This window comes from Temnothorax americanus, unplaced genomic scaffold (genome assembly GCF_048541705.1).
Source record: "Temnothorax americanus isolate GAGA-0224 unplaced genomic scaffold, ASM4854170v1 Scaffold1, whole genome shotgun sequence".
Lineage (NCBI taxonomy): Eukaryota > Metazoa > Arthropoda > Insecta > Hymenoptera > Formicidae > Temnothorax > Temnothorax americanus.
Genome location: NW_027509230.1, coordinates 6,217,468 through 6,240,251, shown reverse-complemented (window position 1 = coordinate 6,240,251; position 22,784 = coordinate 6,217,468). Strand labels below are relative to the sequence as shown.

At 41.5% G+C, this 22,784-nt stretch overlaps 1 protein-coding gene across 10 annotated transcripts in view; it reads right to left on the bottom strand.

Moving 5' to 3' along the window:
- Rbp6 (RNA-binding protein 6) overlaps nucleotides 1-22,784 on the bottom strand; it is a 634,317-nt gene that overhangs the window by 345,352 nt on the left and 266,181 nt on the right. For 6 of the 10 annotated variants that reach the window (XM_077406163.1, XM_077406184.1, XM_077406147.1 and 3 more), the window contains one exon: nucleotides 12,691-12,732. The exons of the other annotated variants lie outside the window; for them this stretch is intronic. In XM_077406163.1, coding sequence (XP_077262289.1) covers nucleotides 12,691-12,732 — 42 coding nt within the window. The remainder of the gene's footprint in view (nucleotides 1-12,690; nucleotides 12,733-22,784) is intronic. 10 annotated transcript variants of the gene reach the window in all.

Below are 22,784 nucleotides of genomic sequence, written 5' to 3'. Positions count from 1 at the left end.
CTCGGGTGAGATGGCCATACAGGAAAGATGGCCAACCTATATGTTTTTTCAATCTAGCTTGCCATGAAACATCGAATGAACATGGGTTGGCCATCTTTCCTGTATAGCCATCTTACCCGAGTTTACCCTACCGTGCCGACACAAACGTTGTCTGAATCTTGCCTCGTCATTCAACATGGGCGTTTCTGACAGCAGCGTACTACGAAAAATTCACATTTACCCAGTACAATCAGTAAACAAATATTTCTTCAGCAAGCTTTCTCACCTCCCGTATTCACGACAATTTGCGCTCGTTCTCTCATAAGGGCGAACAAAAGTATATTTGTTGTGCACGACAATTGTGTATATAATTGTATCACATATATATTACTTGAATATTTATAACCTTTTGGTATTTTAATGTTTCTCGTTGTGAAAAATGCTGTTCCGAATAGATCACACGAGTATGTTACACATTAGTTTTATTTTTCTTTCGAGTTAGGGAGAACGATGACACACTAACACAACATGCACTAACGCATCCCAACCACTATTCAGGCGTCTCTCGCATTTTCACAGATTACACGTATTTATCCTCTCCCTAACGAGGGCCTGTCCGCCAAATAAATTCGTTCTCTCTCCCCTACTTTCTGTCTCTCACTCGCTACCAAGACGAAATTTTTCGTCCCCCATTTACCGCGGCACTCATCCGGGATAACGCGGCGAGGAGCAGGACGTCATCAACGGGCAGATAGCGCTATCGCCGTTCACGCTATCGCTGCACTTAGAATCTCGCTCTTATTCTTTCGTTCTCTCTTTCTCCTTCTCTCTTTAAAATGAAACCGACGGTATACTTGCGGCATCGCCGGCCGTTGCTGTTCGCCACGACGTCGTTGACGATGATGGTGGAACGATGAGGAGCAAGGGCGGAGAAAAAGAGAGAAAGTGTGTGTGTGTGTGTGTGTGTGTGTGTGTAAGAGAGAGAGAGAGAGAGAGAGAGAGAGAGAGAGAGAGAGAAACGGAGAAGAAAGAGAGAGACGGACACGATAACCCTAGCGAGAGGGTGGCACTCTCGCAGCGGGGATTGAATATTCATTCGTGTTACATATGGATCAGCTCTGAGCAACGGTGGTTGCAGCTAAGAGGAAGAGAGTGCACGTTCAAGGGCTCAAATATTGCACCGATCCCGAGCAGGTGCCGCGCGACGAGGACTGGAGAAAATCATCGTAACCGCCGTGCAGCCCTCGACACTTTTATTTTATTGCTCGTGCCTTTCACACTGATTATCTTGGATTTTTTGCAAACGATATCAGAAATTTATGCGACTTACTCGTCCGTTCGTATCTTTAATTTCATACAGATTTTTTATCATTTTTTATATTTAGATTAACTATCAAAATCATTAACAAGATGCATTATTTTTAACAAACTAATTTCTTTAATTGTATATATAATTGTATATACATATTTCTAAAATTCAAAATAGAGAATAAATTATATTTTCTAATTGTTTAGCTGTCAAGAGTAATAGAAAAACTAATTTTATTTAATTAAATTTAAATTTAATTGTTTTATATGTGAGATGAAAAACAAATCTTTAATGTTTTAATATAAAGTGCAAATTAAGATACAGATTAAAATGTCTTTTTATTTGCACGTTGTCAATTTGTAACAGTTAATTTATAACATTATCTTCATGTTAAGTAAGTAAAACGCAGCAATAATAGCCGTAACATTAAGTGATTATGATAAATCTACACTGGTGAAAATGGAAAAAAGTACACCACATAAAGGGTTAATATATTCACTATACTAATGTACCTGTATAAGGTATCCCTCAATAAATATTTCCATATGTTGTATATAATTTTGTCTTTTTTATCATGCACTGTACTCGATCGTATATATAAATGAACAACGTTAGGTATCGGATATTGTAAGGATAAAGTGTTCTGATGTTTTTTTTTCTATTTCCACTTCCAGTGTATTTCTTTTTATAATGATGTTATTTTTGCAACTTATAATCGATGTTATAATTTAAGCAAGAATCTGACATTTTTTAATGCTGATGTGTGCTCATGCAGCTAACTACCGTGATTTTCCACCTTTTTCTGCATTTACTTTTTACGCTTTCGACGTAGTCAAGAGGAAGTGACGATAAAAAATGTTATTATTGCAATCGGATGCGGTCTATCCGCGGCAATGCTCGTCGCGGATGATGCTAGGCGATACTACCAGGCAACGTAACCCCCAGCCGGGTAAATGTAACGTCATAAACGTGATTTCCTAGAACGTACGTGCGGGTGTGTTTGACGAGAACAAATCTCCATTTCGTTCTCCAGCGCCGCCGGTATACTGGCAATGTCCAGGGCGGCTGCGTCGCCGATAACGATCGGGAAAGTTAACTGGTATCAAGACGCGGGGCTAAGCCTCGCGGCCGTAAAAGCGCCTCTCGGCCTCGCGTCCCGGTTGGCTGAGGAGCAATAAAACTACTACGCTTAACGCCTTATAGACGCGCGCGAATGTTTAGAGCCCTCCGCGCGGTATGATGCGCGCCGCGCGCCACGAGGCGTACGTAAGTTTATTGCTTACGAGCGGGACCCCCCCAATGCATCCTCGTCGTCGCTCTTTCGTCGGTTATCCTCGTCATTCGACGGCATGCACCGTGGCGAATACCCGTGACGTACTTCCTTTTACGCTTCCCCGGCTGCGCGACTAATACCGTTGTACGTACGTCAGCCCTTTCGACGCTAACACTCATCTCGTTGCTGCATGTACGTTGTAGCTTATAGGGGTAACTACTTACGCTCCGTACTGGATGCTTCCTCGTATCTCGCTGGTACGACGGCGCTCATGCAATGCACGTGTTTTCTAGGATCGTCTTATATTAACCATTGTAAAATACGATACATGCATGTCAGTCGCATACATTTATCATGCGCCGAGCATATAGCAGTATAAATTTTATAACAGAAGCCTTATAATTTGACGTACTATGAATTATTCACAAGATTATTCTTAATCCGCGAATATCGCAATGCATATTGCCTGCAACCTAATCTAAATTGAGCAGCATAATCATCACTTACAACACGTTGCTCATGGATGCGATGAGCTATTTATGTATGTTAATGGTACCGAAGGTTCAATAGAACATGGGGATAAGCGTGAAGTAGGGAAGTGGTTGCGAGCTGAGAGGGGTGGTCCGCTGTCATTAACAGCCACCTATTGACAAATACGCCATCGTACTCGACACTAATGCCACATCATCTCCCAAACTTATTATAATGATCGCTCTCCCGCCGTTCAAAACGAAGCAGGGGCACTCCCAACGAAGATAAAAGTGAAATATTAGCCCTTCTGAGTGTCAAGTTCACCGACAGAACATAAAGGATGTGAGTAAAAGATTATGCAAACGTAAAGAAAAAATAGAATGACGCATTTTAAAGCATAATTAAACAGTTTGTTATTTAGCACGCTGACAAATAATAGATATATTGTATATTTAAAATCATCTCATAATTTTTTTTTTTTTTTTATCCGATCGGTAATCTTTCGTAAAAAGAAATTGTGCAAGATTACGTAGCAAGAAACCGATCGTCTTCGGTTAGTTATCAGGAAATCATCGCGAGTCCACTTTTGGACGGTTTCGGTGGCTCAAAGAAGGAAAGCTTTTTCGCTTAGCGGCCATTCCGTTCATTTCCGTTCCCGAGGCGGAACGGAGAGGATCCATTTGCCACTCCTCTCTCCCCCAATTTCTTCCACCGTCTTCCTTCAAGGCATCGAAAGCTATTGTGTGTCCCTCTTTTCTGTCCCTTCCGTCAGTCAGTTTACATTAGTTGCCGCGGCATCCGACGCGAGGGGGTACAGATGGGAAAAGGGAAAAAGGAGGAAGCCCATCCGTATTTAAGGCGGCCATTACGACGGTGTAATTATCGCTTTTCGATTCCAATTTGATTCATAAGAACCGACGAGCGACGAGACTCTTGCGAGCCGAATCCGAGAATGCGAGGACGAGTTGACAAGTCGAAGGCGTTCCCGAGAAGCCGGAAAATTGCGAAACGAATTCATTAAATTCGACCCCTCCGATTAAATCTGGCACTCGAAGCGCGTCGATTATCGAAATCGCGAAAACTTCGGCCCGTCATAATTATTTGTGCTGCTTTCTTCGGAAGATTGATGTACAGATTTCAGACGAGGCACCAAAGATTTCCGAGAAGTTGGAAAATTGCGAGACGAAAATCATTAAATTCGACACGAATCCGAATAATTCTGGCGTTCGAAGCGCAGCGATTATCACACGATGACGTAAAAATTTCAGTTTATTGCAATTATTTGTATTATTTATTTTAGAGACAATTAAAATAAATGCAGTAAATAATACAAAAAAATATGATAAAAATAAAAAAAATACAATGCACTAAATAACATAATAAAATAAAAACTCCGCGAGTCAGAAAACAGTATACATAAATAAAAATACGAAAGAAAAAAAGAAAACTCGTGACAACTTAATGCCAGTAAAAGAAATCGAATAATTCTCGCACGAAAAATATCTCTACCGGCGAAAATAAGTAAACGGTGGTCGCCCTGGTCAAACGCTCGTTTATTAAAATTTATGTTCGAGAAGAAATACGAGACACACAGAGCGCGCAAATATGTTGTTTGCGAAAAATAAATACGTGTTTCAGAATCCTAAAATGTCTATTTCATCCGGATAATGGCGCCTGTACCAAAAATATCCCCGTTTTATTTCTCCTAGCCAAAAATTATACCTAATTCTTGCTCTATCCGCTCCATTCGCTCACGTGCGTATTTTCCCCCGTATGCACACCTTTCTTCTTCTTTTTCTCGTCTTCTTTCTCCATCGCAGCGAACATCATCAAGTAGGTCATTTTCCATTCCCTCGCACTCTTTTCCTCTTTCGTCTTCTTGTTCTTTCTCACGCGGTTCCTTTCGTCGCGTAGACAATCCTCGGCTTGGCTTTCCGTAAAATTGTGCATGGCTGCCGCGCGTTTTTCCTCGACCCACGTTCGCATCGCCAGACGAAGGGTTGAGGCACGGCCTTTTTAAGGGTACTGGCGCGCCATTTAAATGTCCTCGCGCAAGAAGGAAAAACAGCTTCGGACCGGCTCTCGTTGAGAGAATAAAGCGAGAGAGAGAAAGAAGGAGAAAGAACTCGGCGCGAAAGCTCGCTTTTTGCAACTCGAACATCGAAGAAAATGCGGAAGCGCAAGGCAAGAGGGGTGACAATCGGCAACCCGGGTGGAGCAAACGGTAATGTTGCAATTTTCTTGGGTTCGTCGACTCGCGCAAAAAAAATGCAGTAAAACGCGGCGTTTCAGTCGCGCGTGTATTACTTTGTAATATATACATCAGTATAATCCGAAAAAGTGTATAACGAGAGCTCGTTTTACACGCAATTCGTATACATGAATACGACGCGTATATCTAAACGTTAAATGATGGAAGCATGAGTATATATATATATATATATATATATATATATATATGGAAATGTTTGCATACATTAAATTATTTTAAATGCATTTCTTTCAATTAAAAATTTCTTTTCAAATGCAAATGCACTTCGGATAACTGCAACCAATATGCAAAAATCATATTACATGATATTAATTAAATTAGTATTGTTAATTAATTTAGCGTCGATACGGCTCATTCTAAAATGTAAATACAATGTTCATAAGCGATAGGGAGCGATATTTTATGATCTGCGGGCGAATGAAAATTATATTTGAAATTATCTCCAACCGCGCGCAATGTCGCGAGAATAAAATGTTACAACAATAGCCGTGCACATTATGAAATTGCGAAAATTATTTTGGATATCGCGCGATAATCATCGCAGTAGCTTTTATAATCTACGACTGCGTTAAAACAAATACAAATCCACGCGTAAATTTTACACGAAAGCGAATAAAAACCGTAGATGCTGAAGATTAAACCTCCTCGCTCTTTCGTATAATAATACATTTTTATACCCTTTTAAAATGGCGAAAATGTGAGATTTTCAGAGTACAAATAGAAATTATACTAAAATACACTCTTTTCAACATTCAGAAATAATTCGGTGATGGCAGGCTTAACTCGTGTCCTCGCTCGTGTCTGCGAAAATGGTAAAACGGATTGAATCGCCGGCACGCCAGGAACGTTTTCAGCCCTTTGTCCTTTGTCCGTTGCGATTCCCTTCCTCCTGAGTCGCCTAAACAAAGTCGCCAGTCGGTCGTGGTGGCGCAGGCGGCTCCGTTTCGGCCGTTAAACGCATTCCGAATGCATTATCCGCGGCCATAAATCGCCGCTACAGCCGTAGATCAATAATTCCATATCCACGAGCGAGCAAGGGCATGCACGCTCGTTTATTTGCCGCGCCGTTACCGCACCGCACCGGTCGTCATCGCGACCATACTCGATTTTCTCGAAATTCCGGGCCGCGCCGTCCTTCCCCATCACTATCGCACGAGAACGACGATTTATCGCGGTTTGTCGGTTAACGGGGGATACGCGAAAGAACGTAGGTGTTACGTGAGATACATCCCTCCTCCTCTCCTCCGATTTATCCGGCGTTGGCCTTCATTATGTTGTGTAAATACTGTTCGCGCGAGTTAAGCGAAAAAGATAAAAGTAATATGAGAAGAGAATAAAACAGAAAGAGAAAATGAAAGTTAAAGAGGAAAAGAAATAAATGTGTTTGGCACGTGTTTGAAAGTTAAATTATTATTTAATTCCACGGCAATGGTTTTTACATGTTATAAAATGTAAATGTAAATACTTGTAATTGTTGAGCATTATTTGTCAGAAATTTAATCTATTTCTATGAGAAGTATTTAAGTATATTTATAGTATATATATACTCTTTCAGGTAACTGCACATTTTGCGCGTTACATGAGAATGTAGTTTCTAGAATGAGTGCAGCAGGCAAACAGTTTATATAAACAAACTTTATATTCTTCGCTGCAATATTTAATAATTACAATTACATTATGCAATTAAAAACGGAAATTAATTCATATTTAAAGCACTATGTGCGATATAGAATTTATACGCAACATAAAATGTCATTTTAACACTCAAAGTGCGTCAGAAAGATGACTGCGCAAAAAATTGGAAAAAAAACTCGAATTGCAGAGCATATAAAATTAAATTATTCCTTATGCAGTTGCACACGGCTGCCTCTCCTCCCTTCCCGATGAAAGCGAATCTTCTTTAATTTTCCAGCAAAAGTCAGATCCGGTGTAATGCCCGTATTCGTCAAGGCTGACGCGCGTGCCCTTCGTTATTATTCAAAAGTACTTAAGCCGATTTCGTCCGGACGTTATACCGCGCTTGGTATTGTAATATCAAAGGAACAGTCTCTCTCTGGTCAGTTTCATGGACTTTAGTTATCGCGCATTTATTCAAAACTTCCAACTTTTGCGCTTCGAGGACTTTGTACATCATACCTTTAGCCTTCTGCAGCTTTGCATCTCGTAAATACGATCGTTAAAATTAAATATTCTCTGTTAATTTCTTATTATAGGTATTTCTCGTTTCTGTTTAAAAACGTACATATTTAAAAAAAAAAAAAATTTACTTACATTCGTAAAATGTGCTTTTTATATATTTTTTTAAGAAAAGGATGTGCACATACGTAAAGATTTTTCCTTAATATTCTAATTGTATATTTCAAGAATATATGCGTTACTAATTGTAAGTAACAAAACGAGAGACAACTAAAAATTACGATTATATGAAAATATACAAGAAATAAATGTATAATTATATAAATACAATTCTTATTTCTTCTGCTCGGCATCAATAAAGCTTATCATCCATATTTCGCTACTAATAAATCGTCTAACATTAAGTAAGTACGTATCAAAAATGAGAAGTATCCCGTGCACGGCAATCATCCTACTTTCAGCAACTTTAACGAAACTTCAGAGAAGCAGAGTTCGCGAGGGAGGCGTGTAAGAATCCGCTACAATCAATTCCGTGGAAGCCACCACTCGTGATCCGTGCTTTGGACCCTTTACATGAAATATTAAGCTTCCCGTACACGCACGCCCTGCTTTCGACTATTACGTATGTGTGTGTCTCACTAGCGTGAGCTAAAACCGCTCGGCGTAAACTTGTCTCTTTTTCTACCTGACCTACATTACGCTTACACGTGTACGGGTATCCGCGGGGTCGTATAAAATCGAGGGTGGATATGTATCGAATAAACCGACGGCGGTGCCAGCGACAACGTGAACGGTCGATCATCCACCGAATAAAGGATTAGGTATAAAACGATTCCCTATATTTCGAAAGACTGGAAATATTTTTCTGGGTTATACTGTACTAAAACGTCCTCGCGCAAGATTGTATCTTATTGTTAGAGCTTACGTCGCGGATATATCGGATTGCAAATTAATTGATATTTTCTGCCGAGCTACGCAAAAGCACAAATGACTACCATATTGTGGAAATTGTCGAAATATAAATGAACATCTGCACTGCGTTTACGATACATAATCTCAAAAGTCGTCGCATTACATGATAATAATAATAATATTATTAAAATCGTACTTGGCAGAAACAACAATTCAGAAACGGAATTCTTTTTCTTTTCACGAAATTCAATCAAATTTTAAATTAAATTTTGCTTCTTGTTTTTCTTATTCTGGTCCAAAAAATTCGATTTTCTCAAAAAATTCATAGTTAATTCATAGTTTCAAACAGAAACGCTGTTTATCTTACTTCAATATTTATATTTTTAACGTTCTTTCCATTTTCTCTCGAGTTTATTCGTATAGTACAGTATCCCTAGGTCACTATGGAAGAACATCGGCTACAGTCGCGTTATTGGTAACCGCGTGTAATTATTCGTCGCGACGCGCGCGATTTCCGGTTGACGAGCCGAGTGAAAGGTACGATGCAGACACACAATACATCCAGCGAATATGATCCTGGTTAACGATTTAGCGATTGGAGAACAAAAGGTACCCGCTGCTGTGTGGGTGATGTGCACGGTGGTTAGGTGCCGGAAAATGGAACTCGTAAACACTTAATAGTTCGTGCAAATACGGCAACTAGTGCACCGATTGACTGCATTCAATGATTCGAATAATCGATATAAAAAATTTTTGATGAAAAGATAAATATCTTTCCATCTACCGTAACAAAAGTTGCGGATTATAAAAGGATATCTGAATATCTCTAAATGCGTATAACGTGGATTGTTACTCTTTTAGATAAATCAAATCGATAAATAACTTAAGTGAATGAAAAATAAAATAAAACTATCGCTTTTTTCCTCCGCTAGACAATCGCTTCACTTTTAATATCCATTTTGCTTGGATTACTCGAGATGGAAACATCTACTTAGGTAAAGTAATAACGTAGGGGATATACGTGGCTTTCATATTGTTTGTAGCATTGTTGATGCAACGTTGGACCATCGGAAAAACTTGGCTATTCCGGCATAGCCACTCGAGGGCACGCTGGCTGGCCGAGACGCGCGGGAGGTATAAATCACTAGAAACTGTGCTGCGACGGTAAACAAACAGATTCAAGGATACAGTGGAGTGCCGGCCGAGGTAGGAAGCATGGGGACCAAGGGGTGCTATCGTGTGCATCGAGGGCGGATGCTGCGATACGCGCAAGGCGCCGCGCAAGAAGTCTGTACATGTAGATGTGCATCAGCGTGTGTTGCACGAGAATGAAAAGAGCCGCTGGAGAGCACATAAAGAGCAGGAAACAGAGAAAGAGAGAGAAAGAGAGAAAGCGGTAAAGTAGGATAGAGGAAGAAGAAGAGAAATAGAGATAGAGAGAGATAGATAGAGAAAGAGGGAGGGTGGAAAACAAGAGAGAACGCCGAGAACGGGAAGAAGAAGAGGGGTTAAAACACAGCGCAGCGTATCCACCGCCGCGGCAATAAATAATGTCAGGCCGAAACGACGTGACGCGTAGCGGAACATGTGGGACAACCTGTATATTAGATGACGTCCACTATTCAATTTGCTCTCTGCGCACCCGGCCGGCCCGGGCTGGATGGCGCTAGAAACGACTCCGCCGTCGCGCTATAGCGGCCGCTATATAGGGCGCTCGTGTATACCAGTGCGGAGCACCATGCACTATTCATGAACGGTTCACCCAAGATTCGCCGGCAGCGCGGAACCACGCGAGCGAGAGAGAGGAAGGGTGGAGAGGTGGAGAGGTTGAACGCGTATAGCGAGCTTCCATGGCTTTCGAGTGGTATGTGTGCAACGCTGGGCCGGGTTACCGTATCGTTGCAACGGCAGTAAACAGATTATCTTGGCTAATGAAAACGCTGGTTTGCCCGCCCCGGTGAACGTTTATACGACTGCGAGGACTCGCGGGCGAAACGCGACTGTTGCCATTTGTCGCGATTGGAAGCACGGTCGATCCCCCGGAATTACGTAGGGCTGACCGCAGATATGATTAGTTGGGATAACTCCGGATTAAAACTATCTTTCGTAATAAAGAATTATACGCGGACAATTAACATACAACTTGTACAAATTCGCGGCTCCAAAAGGATTTCTTCTTGTGATTTTCTTCCGCGACTTACAATAATTCAAAGTAAAACCTAAATCAGAAATTCATTCATCCTCCTAATTTGCACGGACGGTTCTACAAATCCAATTATTTTACATCTTCAAAAAATTTATTCGAATAACTAACCACTGAATTGCTATTGTATGCGTCGTATAAGTTCGTCCGAGAGTATCAAAGCCAACGCTGGCAGCAACAAACCACCTACGGTTTTCCGTTTCCGATGGCGGAAGTGAAGGCGAAGCTTCCTGTTTTAAAGAAATTCAAATCGTATCTGATACGAAAGTTGCTGGGACAGAAGCGATGGTCGGGGGAGGGCACAAGCGGTTGTCGTCTAAGTTAGGGCACAGACAAGGACCTAAACCAGAACTGGAAGCAAACGAAGAAGCTGACGAGGCTGATTCACGGAGCCAATCGGATAAGTGCATTCGTACAGAGAGAATCGGGACTTCCCGTCCCATCAGATATACCGGCGGCCTTTGACGTTTCTCATGCCCTATCGCGCGATCTGGTCCTCATCTTCTCCTCGCTCCTTCCCTCCTTTCTTCCCCCCCCCCTCATGGCCGACAAGTCGCCTCGCATCCATCCGCGGTGCTCTCATATAAAATGAGAAGAAAAGCCGCGGGAAATGAATCAAACGTCCCCGACATTTCAATTATTTCTTACAAGCCCCCTCGTTCTCCCGCGCCCTGCCGCCCCCGTGTTGTTATCGCCGCCGACGCGAGGGCGAGGGTGCCTCGCGACAACCGGCGACAACGCACCCAATCTCGGTGCATTTAAATGGAGACGTGACTTTTATTCGCGGCTGATTTATCGCGCGTATAAACATCTCGGAAAAATGCACCGGTAATTAAAACGCCTACGGCATGAACGCCAACCAGATTTTTCTCGTGATAGAGGAGGTATGTAAAAATTTTTTAACTATTTATTGAAAAACAGAAACTATATATATTAAAAACTTCTATTTCTCATGTATTAGCACATCTGTAGATGTATACGCTTATTTACAGGTAAGATAAACTCATTTATATTAAAGATTTATAAAAGTACAAATTGTTTTCTATTTTTCACGAAGAAAAGTGTTAATAAATAAAAAAATGTGATTATTGCAGATTATATAAAATGCTTTGTTTGGTCAAATCCTTATAAGATTTATGCTAAATATTAACAAGTTGCCTCGTTAAATTATACTCGAGGAAACGAGATCTTTTATTCAAACTTGTTCTACTCTCTGTAAAGTCAAAAGGCACGTACATTCTCTTACGCATCTTGCTCTTCTCGTGGCGCTTGTGCACCAACAATAAGAGGAAAAGAAAAGTACTAAAAAGGAAAGAGAATAAGAAGACGACGTTTCGATTTCGCTGCAAAATGGACAGTGTAATGCCCGGTGTCCACGATGCAAGAACTCGGTCCAAGTTTTGGTTTAAGCCAATGAACTTGCAGCTCTTACAGAAAAGCAGCAGTTTCATAAACCAAAATTTGGACCAAGTTCTTGCATCGTGGACACCGGGCTTAAGGGGTCCGTCGGTTCGGGCCTAATAACGATCGACGAACACTCGCAGTTTATCGCCGCGCGATCAGTAATGTCAGAATATGGAGCCACGGCTTCTCGGCAACATGAGTAATGCGGATGGAGGTAGGCTGACTGGGCATACGAAATGGTGATTTTATAATCATCACTTATCAATCCGGATACCGAAGAAGCCGTGGTCCCTTCAAGCACCATTATCACGCGAGTGCGCGTAACCTTGTGTAATAAAAAGTCGGCAGAGGGAGAGAGAATTTATTTCCGAGCCTATCTATTTCAAGGCAATAGATTTCAAGGCAATATAATATATTATAATATATTAATTCATTTGTAACATACATTTATATTCTTAATCTGTAATGTTTTAATTTCTCTGTAATAACTGTAGGAATAAATAACATATTCAATGAAGATATTTCATGATATTAAGTAATATAGAACTTTACCGCTGCATTATTATTTTAAATAAAAATTCTAATATAATGTCTAATAATTATGTTGATGGAAAAAGACAGTCCGTGATTCTTTTATTTATATCTCATTTCTCATACGTACATCTTATTTACGTTTGTAATATGATTTTATAAATCTATTGCCTCGACATTGAAGTAAAAAAATAACTCACCGGCCGAGATGCGCAACAGCGGAGGTGTAACCCTGCGTTGATCTGTAACGTATAAATATTTTTATATTAAAGAAGTGTCCAAGAGAGATAATCGCGATACTTTAAGTAAATTATATCGCGCCCGTTAAATTTTCAAATCTTATTTTAACAGATATCTGATTTAACAATCGCGGCCGCCACACGACTGCATATTTCCGCGTTAACTCATTCGCATAATTCACTCGCGAAAAATCGTGCAAGTAATTACGACCGCGCGAATAAGACAGAGAGAGAGAGAGACGTAATATCTCGTCTCACACATGTCGGAGATCGTACTCCGAAATTGCGAAATTGCGCCGGAGTTAAACGCCTCGAACGAGTAATCAGTATCGCGTAACGGGCAAATCAAGTCGCGCTTAAGAAAGTGACGGGGAATCCGGCGCAGAACAGCAAAATAATAAATAGAACAATAATTACTCACCCCACGGTTGCTCCGCTGTCGCCCGATGCCTCCCAGGCCTCGTCCTCCTCTGCTCGAGCCTCCTTCGTTGGTCCGTTGTCGCATCTGCGTCGGGACACTCACTCACGACTCACGACGCGGCGACGTTCGCGCGTGAAAATCAACGATATCGTCGTTTATCGATCGCGCGACACTTTGCACGGCACTCCCGGTATTAATCTCGCGACGCGACGCGTACCCTGTTACACGGCAACGAAAGAATTACGGCGGAGAAGCTACGAACGATCCGCTTGACGCCCGCTACGCTTGTCGTTCCGCAGATAGACGCGACGAGCGACGAGTGAATCGAATCGTAACATGGCGGAGAGAATTTCGTGAGTCGCGCGGCCAACTTCACTCGCCAGGAGCAACAACCGTCGTGCGTCGCGACTGTCGCGAGAACGCCACGCTCGCTGCTTGTGAACATCGTACGTGTCTATTCCCCACGATCACCAAATATCAGAACACGATTGAATACGAAGTTAAACGTACGACATTAATAAATACTGTGATCTGTGATTGCTAATTCAATAAAACGCGCAGCGACGTTGCTCCATTAAGGGTCCGCTCGCATGTGTCCCGAAAACGACTCCGGCCTCCGGCATCTCTCCTGAAGGCCGCACGGACACGACGCGAGTCAAGTTGACGGTTGAGAAAAGCGAGACCGATTATCCGAAAGAATGTAATCGAACGCGACATACCACGGTATCCGTATAAATTCCGCGAAGCACACGTATTAAATGAACATTCGATATATCACAGTTTTTCGTAACCTGAACAGTCACGGGGCGACTCGTGTATCACTCTGCGATCGTGCGATCCGAGAGTAGCCGAGCAGTGACGTCACAGCGAGTCGCGGGCGCCGCGGTAAACATGAGTGGGGGGGGGGAGGTAGAGTGACGATATAGGCACGCCGCGCGGTGTGCTCGCTTGCTCAGTCAGCCTACCCGCTCTCCCCCGCGTATCATGTTACCGCGGCGCCCGCGACCTCGCTTCGAACACGTCGTTACTTTCAATACATATCGCAGGATAATACACGAATCGCCGAGTCCGGCGCGGCAATTGAGATTACGAAAAACTGTTACACATCGAATGTTCATTTAACACATATGCTTCGCGGAATTTTCTTTACGGATACCGAGGTATATCGCATTCGGTAATATTGACTTTCGACTTATACATTCTTTCGGATCGCCTCGCTTTTCTCAACCGTCAACTTCACTCGCGCCTCGCGTCGTGTCGTCGCGCGACTTCAGAATGAACGTTTTCGGAGCACGGATAAAGCTTAAGGCGGACCCTTAATCGAGTAAACGCCGCAATGTGTTCAATTAGCGATCAGTGCGATCACAGATCACAGTCTTTATTAACGTCGTATTTAATCGCGTTTTGATATTAGGTGATCGTGCGTGACAGACACGGTTTTCATAAATCGATTTAATTGGAGTAAACCAAAATCGCCCGACAATAAGCAGCGAGCGTGCGGCGTTCTCGCGACGGCCGTTGGCTCCTGCCGAGCGAAGTTGGCCGCGGCGATTTACGAAATTCTCACCGCCATGTTAAATTCACTTGTCGCGTCTACCTGCGGGACGTCAAGCGTCACGGGCGTCAAGCGGATCGTTCGTAGCTTCTCCGCCGTAATTCTTTCGTTGCCGTGTATAACAGAGTACGCGCCGCGTCGCGTGATTACACCGGGAGTGCCGTGCAAAGTGTCGCGCGGTCGATAAACGACGATATCGCTGATTTTCGCGCGCGAACGTCGCCGCGTCGTGCCATGAGTCGTGAGTGAGTGCTCCGACCGAGATGCGACAACGGACCTCCGATGGAGGAGGCTCGAGGAGAGAAGAACGAGGCCTGGGAGGCATCGGGCGACAGCGGAGCAACCGCGGGGTGAGTAATTATTATTCTATTTATTGTTTTGCTGTTTTGGGGCCGGATTCGGTCCCACTTCCTTAAGCGCCACTTGATTCGCCCATTACGCGATACCGATTACTCGTTCGAGGCTCCAACTCCGGCGCAATTTCGCAATTTCGGAGTTCGATCTCCGACATGTGCGAGACGAGTTATTACGTAGCGAACGTCGCTCTCTCTCTTATTCGCACGGTCGCAATATTAGTTGCACGATTTTTCGCGAATGAATTATGCGAACGAGTTAACGCGGAAATATGCAGTCGTGCGGCGGCCGCGATTGTTAAATGCGAGTATCTGTTGAAATGACATTTAAAAATTTAACGGGCGCGATATAGTTATTTACACTTAAAGTATCTATTATCTCTTGAACACTTCTTTGATATAAACATATTTATGTGTTACAGATCAACGCAGGTCGGGTTACACCTCCACTGTTGCGCATCGGCCGGTGAGTTATTTTTGATAAATGATAACTATAAAATCACGATTCGGTACGCCCAGTCAGCTCCGCCGCACTCATGTTGTCGAAAAACCGCGAGTGTTCGTCGATCGTTATTAGGGCCCGTCTGTACGATCTGTAGCGCTTCTCTGTAGCGGTATAAAGTGGCTCTCATCTGTTCGGGCCCTAAAAAAAGAATTGCTAATGATGAAGGAATACATACTGATCGTTACGAGAAATAATAGATTTCTAAAAATACTTTGACGCCCCTTCATATCTTTGAAAAAAATATAATCCATTGAGGTATATAATTATAAAAAATATGATATAAAGAAGAACACAGATGTATAATATTTCCAAATCGCTCTGATTTATAAAAGCCTAAATGTATCGCAAATCTTGAGAAAGCAGAATGGGAGGGAAAGTCAAGAGTTAATCCAGGGAGATTCTAGAATGAGATCCAAAGGACGCGCGGCACAAATAGATCGATCGGATAATTGAAAGCGCTGCTGCGCGAAACGAGGAGACTGCCGACGGGAAATGCGTAATGCGAAAGCTCTCGACCGCGCCACGCATTATTTTGCCATTGTCTAATTAAGGTCGGTAATCAGAATTGGGAAGGTAACGCGATTATCTCCGGCCGGGTTAGTACGATTCTGACGTATCCCAGGCTCGAATTTGCTGATTGACCGCGCCGGCCGGGACTGCAACCGGCCGCGATCGTGCGACGCGCCCCATGCGTGCGCGGATGAATCGTTAATGCAAATAGCTATTATCGCGCCGCGCATCCCGCCGTGCGATACGTAACGTAATCGCATCTCCCAGTTCCGCGTCTCGCTTTGTTCCTCGATCGAGCGTTTAATATAATTACGCGCAAAATACTCGCCGCGAGTTTACCGCATCATTTTTCCGATCTTTCGTTCTTCGACGATTTTTTTCTTTTCGTTAAATCCCAATGTTAAATATTTCAATAATTAGCTTTAACTTGAATTTCCGCTTAATGTGGGAATCATATACATATACATATTATACATAATTATTTCAAACATCTAATATATGGTAGGATTAAATTTAATTACGAAACTCTCCATTATACAAAATAAAATTGACATCAAGCAATAAATTAACTTTCAAAATTGAGAGGCAATTATATAGGAGAGTAGGTTGTATAAGAGCACTGAAATTTATGCGCTCTTCCTGATATTTCGCAAAATACAGCATCGAGGTCGAATTCGACATCATCGTGGTAATTAAGGAGATTGACGTAAATTGATATAATTTACTTATTTCCGAAAATTAATTAATCTCAGTTTGAAGAATATATTAACGCATTTGCTCATTTGTTATTAAACGGTAAATAAACAGCAGTCACCGTAATTATAAGCTACAAAACGTATTGTCGAGACTCGGAACATTTTTCGAGGCACCTATGCTCCGTTCAAAATCGTGATCCGTTTACAAGCATGCAATGGTTTGTAACGCTAACGTGCTTTCTCATCCCTTTCCTTCTCCTACACGGCTCTACTCGCATTCCTACCCGGCGGAAGTGGAGGATATAAATTCGACGATCATAGGAGAACTGGGGAAAACCAGGCAATGGTATGTGCCACGAATTTTTCAAACGTCGTTTAACAATTTTGCCGTAAATTCAAGGTGGTATAGCGAGGGATGGCGCGGGCGAATTCGCGAAAAAAAATGAAGGAAAGGGACAAAATACTAAAACTGGTGCGCGCTCACACGCTCGAAATCGTTTGTTCGTACAGCTCCCTCGATCTCCCTTATAGGACATCTGGCTAACGAGTTTTTTATTGGAAATTAATTTAGAATTTGCATTACGTTTTTCATATATTGTATAGGTGCAGCGTGAATTTCAGACTGCAATTTGCCGCGGTATCGAGATATCTTGATGCAAATGAATCATTGATTTTCGTTTATATTTTCGTTTATATTATATAATGTATTTCTCTCTTTCCTGCATTTGTTATCTCTATTATAACAATTTTAACTGCAATATACGCATGCCAATGTAATAGATATACATACATATCATGACACTTTTTCTCATGTACGGTTATGCAATCTGATCTGCTAATTCTACCATTTAACGAAACTGAATTATTTTCACAATTATTTGTAGAAATTGGCAACTCTCTCACGTCGTGTTAGAGAATAAAAATGATGATGTATGCAACGGGGGTGCGTTCAACTCTCGCGGATTTCTACAAACAAACGTGATGCACGTAAACATGCATGAATCTGTTACTTTCCTGGATATATATATTACGTGGGTCGGCAATTTTCAAGCGCATCAGAGAAAGAGAGAGAGAGAGAGAGAGAGAGAGAGGAGAGAGGAGAGAATGAGTCAACGGAGTCCTGAGGGGAGCCAAGGATCAAGGGTTGGCCGGGGGTTGGATCGAATGTTATGACGTATTACGCCGCGTCGTAGCTACGAAAACAATGCGATTATTTACTGTAATTGTGCGCAGCGTGCGTTTACGCGCGGTAACCAACCGCGTCGTTCCCAGCCTCCATTGCTACCCCCTCGTCGTTTCCGCCCCTCTCTTCCGTCCGCTGCTCCTTCCGCCCCGTGTAATGAAACGCTCGTTCGTTCTCGTGCTACTTTTTACCCGCGCTACGAACTCCGCGAACGGTGTTCTCCTTTTTCAAACTGGTGCCCGCGAAAACAATGTTGCGCCCCCGAATGTTGCGAATTTATGATCTACATTCGGTCGATTTCGCATATGCGAGATTTATGTTGGAAATAAAATACAAACAAAAATTTATCGAAACCGAAGTGCGCTTGGCGAATTGCATAAAGTGTTATTCTAATTTTATTTTAAGCAATACTCAAAACAATTTTTTTTCTGAAATCAGCATGATTTATAAAATAATTGGTAACAATGTTCGGGCTGTATCATATCATTCGTTAAGAATGAAATCAATTGTAAATCGGAGTAATCAAGAATAATGAAAATCTCTCATATCAATATATCTATCTTCGTAAGAACTTAAGAAACGAGAAATTAGGTACACTTCTACATCGAATTATTGAATTAGTGACGAACTTAAATTAATGAAGCGAACGCAGTGCCAAAGTTTTTACTCGATTTCCAAAAGAATGAAGTGGATCGAAAACGCGCGATCAAAATAATGAAGAAAAATAGGAGAACTGCGCGCGTCGACATTTTTCTCTCCTCGTAAGTTCGGAAAAATCAAACGCGCCCTGATCCACTTATCGAATTAAAGACGGACTCAAATTGAATAAGCATGCTCGAAGTTTTCATTCGAGTCGCAGAGTCGATACGCCAATACAAAACGAATGCGCGGTACGACAAAAATATCGTGGTCGACAAACATCTTTTTCTTTCGATTCCTTTGGGACTTCAGAGGGAAAAGTCAAGCTTTTTCTGAATCCGGTTGTCAAGTTAAGGACGAGCTTATATTGAACAAGCATACTCCGAGCTTCCGTCCAATCTTTGCCGAATGAACTTAAACGAGTTGACGACGAAAGAACGCGTAAAGTAAACAAGAATATCAAAAAGAATCCATTCTTTCTTAAGTAGAAAAATCATTTTGCATTACTTTATTTAATCGTAAAAAGAGATTAAATCTAATCTCAAATCTATCTCTAGCATTCGATTTATTAAGAATTAATTCAATCTGCGTATATTGATATTAGAAAACCTCTACACTAATTACTTTTCACGCATTATGCGAGAATCTCTTGAAATCTCTTAGAACTTCATTGCTACAAAATATTCTGCTAAATATCGCACAAAATTGCTTTAAATCTCAGTTTCTAAATGAATTCGATATAAATAAATGTCAGTTTAATCATAATTTAACGTATTAATTAACGATACATGAAAACTGCATTTGGCAATCGTTGGTATCAAGATCTAACTACGAGTATAGAATAACTAATGAATAATGGTGCCCTTAGGGCCAGTTCCACAAACGTCCGTTAACTCTTAACCCTTAAGTTAACTCACTCTTCGTCTCTTTCTAAGGGGGACGTTGGAAAGAAACAAAGGATAAGTTAACTTGAGGTTAAGAGTTAACCGACGTTTGTGGAACTGGCTCTTAACGTTGTCCAAAATCTAAGGATACGGTTTAAACGAACATAAATTCAAGAGTTTGCCAACGGCTGTCCATCGGTAGTTTTCCCCGTGACCCACTGCCGTGACAACGTCGCCCCGCGGAACGTACCACTATTTTTCGCCGTCCTCACGCCAATCGCGCGGCGCCAATTTAATTAGCAGAACTATTCCCTCGACAGCGACACGAAGCACGGCGAACTAACTTAACAACGGGTCAGCAGCAATCCGTCCCATGCATGCGAGCTCGCACACGCACACCGACACGGTCAGAATGCACTGCGCGAGTTAGTTTGCAAACGCCAGAGTGAAGGATGGAGTACCATTCGTATAGCCACCAACCAAGCCGACCGTACCACGTCCTATACTGATATCTGAAGATATCTATGTGTTTGAAGCGATAACTCTTACTATTTTACACAACTTCGGCACGGAAGTTATTTTTTGACACATTTTCAAGACAACTTCCGCATAAAAATCATTTGCTTCATGTTATATTTCAACTCAATAAATCTTCTTTTTCCAAATCTTTCCTACAAAAAAAAAACAGAATTATAAGCCGTTTAATATAATGTAATTTAATACAGAATTTTATTGAATAACGAAAGAAACTAGAGAGAAGCAATTTCAGAATCGATTATCGCACTGTGAAAAGTAATTAAACTACGTTATCCAATAACAAATTTACATCCATTACGTGGTTTCACTTACGTTTAACAAATGACAGTGAGATACAATATGGTTTGTTCAGCTCGGTTAGCATATAGTACTGCAGAGAATGTAATCCTCCCTCTACCCCTTTCTCCGGGACAATAATGGTTTGGCCGCGTATGCACTATCGTACATGCGACGATTAGACCAGCCGATGCCTAGCGTGTCCCGCTTTTGGATCGATCGCAATTAAAACCGTTGAATTGTGCTTCATAGTGTTTCATCTAAAGCGTCACTGCCGGTCAACTCGTCAGACAGGTCGAAATTCTAAAATTTGTTGATGATTATTTTGCTGAATAAACAATTAGGAAGTAACTGAAAATGATCTTACATCGCGTTTTTAGTTCGCGTGTAATGAAAAATTAAGATAAAAACACAGTCGTGTTATATTGCATTAAGATTGCGCGAGAAAATCATTTTATTACAAATCAATATAGCTTTACAAAATTACTCAAACTATTATATCGATATAAAATGAAGAGTTTTCAGAAAATTTTTTTTTGCATTACAATTTTGACGTCGTTACAGCGTTTGTTTATTAAATTTCTTACGAGGACTATATATACATGAACTAACTATTCATCAGACCAAAACGATAAACATAATAAAATACTTCCTAAGAGCTATTTTAAAAGCTTTAACGTTTGCGTTTTATTGGCTTGTCTCACAAAATAAATATTGAGGCATTGAGAAGAAAGGTGTGTAAATAAAACGTCGGTACCAAACGCTGTATGACGAAACAATAAGGAAGAATTAGGATAAAACAAGAGGAAAGTTCCTGAACGGAGGGAGGTAATCGAGAGATCGCTGCGCAAGATACGTCGGTTGTGTCTTAAGTGTAATCTTGACGTCGTGCATCGTCTTCATCGCGCGTGCAACGTGCCCAGGGAACGCTATTCGAGATACGCTATCAGCACGAATGCGGCCGCACAAACGGCGGACTGTCAGTCGTTTTCCTCAATATCGCGCATCAGCATTAATCGTGCGCGACGTCGTTACTTATCCATAGCAAATATAAGAATATTTCATATACAATAACAAATAAAAACAATCTCACGATTAAGCATCACGCGGCTCTTTTAATCTTCCGCGGAAAGCGTTCAAATGTTGTATATAAATCGGTCAAATCTTTCAGAATGTTTACGGGGTTTGATCGCTATTGTTTCTTGATAAGATTTTATCTTTCGATGTGTTTGTTTTGCAGAAAAAGAATTTTTGTTGTATGAATCTAGTTACTTGTGTTTTTAATCTTTATGACAGTAAAATCATGTTTTTCGTGTTGAAAAAAAAAATCGGCAAAAAGATTCAAAATATAAAATAATTTTGTAATAATAAAAAATAAAAATATTTTTTTATTTATTACGCTATAAGAATAAAGTATTTATTCTTCAATTAGTCTCTTTACTCTTTTCTAGTTTTTAATAAGTTATTTTCAAGATATAATCGTGCTTGTAGGTCTTTCTAGTCTCGGATTCTTTCACGAAGAGTTAAATTTTGATCTTCTAACGATAAGTTTGAAAATGTTATTAAATCTGAAATTACGTGTCTGCCTATTGACGACGAAGCTCAAATTTCACCTTCTGAAAGATTGATGTTTTGACGTATCAACTTTTGGCTCGTTGCTATAAAATTAACACAAATACAAGATAGATACATTGCAGAACAGAAGGGACGCAGTCTGGCACGTTTGGGACCAGCGAACAACTATTAAATCCCAGACGGACCGGTCCACGTGGATTGCTTAATGACGTCGCTGGCTGCATTCACACAAGCCGACGCCAAGTCGCGTAATAACAACGACGCGACGCGTCGCGATGCGTCGCGACACGTGCCATGGCTTTTCGCGAGCGCGGAATTTCGCGGCCATACGGTCAGATACTAATAAATCGCGGCACGTCAGGAGCAGAAAATTTTTGTAGACTAACTCGTTCTCCCGCCCAAAATCGCGCAGCGTCCACGCTTTCGGGACGCAGTTTCACTCTCCTTCTCTCCAACGCTTATTAATATCACGCGTCTAAATAGAAATTCTACGATGCAACCGTGCATCAACGTAACGCGGTCACAGGTGTCGACGCGCAAACACTCACGAAGCGATTGCGATCTCGAGCTGAAACTTTGCACGAAAATATCGGGTCCTCGCGCACAAAGTGTCGCTTATACGATACGTAAATCATCTTCAGGGGTAATTTCGAAGAAAATGAGATATATATCGAATCGGGATAATTTTAATCGCTACTACATTTCTGCCAACGGAGAGTTATATTCGCAATTTAAATTTCTGTAAAGTCCAGAAACGAGATATTATTCACCGCGCCGCGCGCGTATGACTTGATTAGCTTTTATCATATCCGCGGAATGCGTCATTGAAGTGAAGAGTCTCCACTAACGAATATTATCGCCTGTTAATGGAGACTTTTATATTCGTGATATCACAATGACAACGCGTGATTTTATATTTACT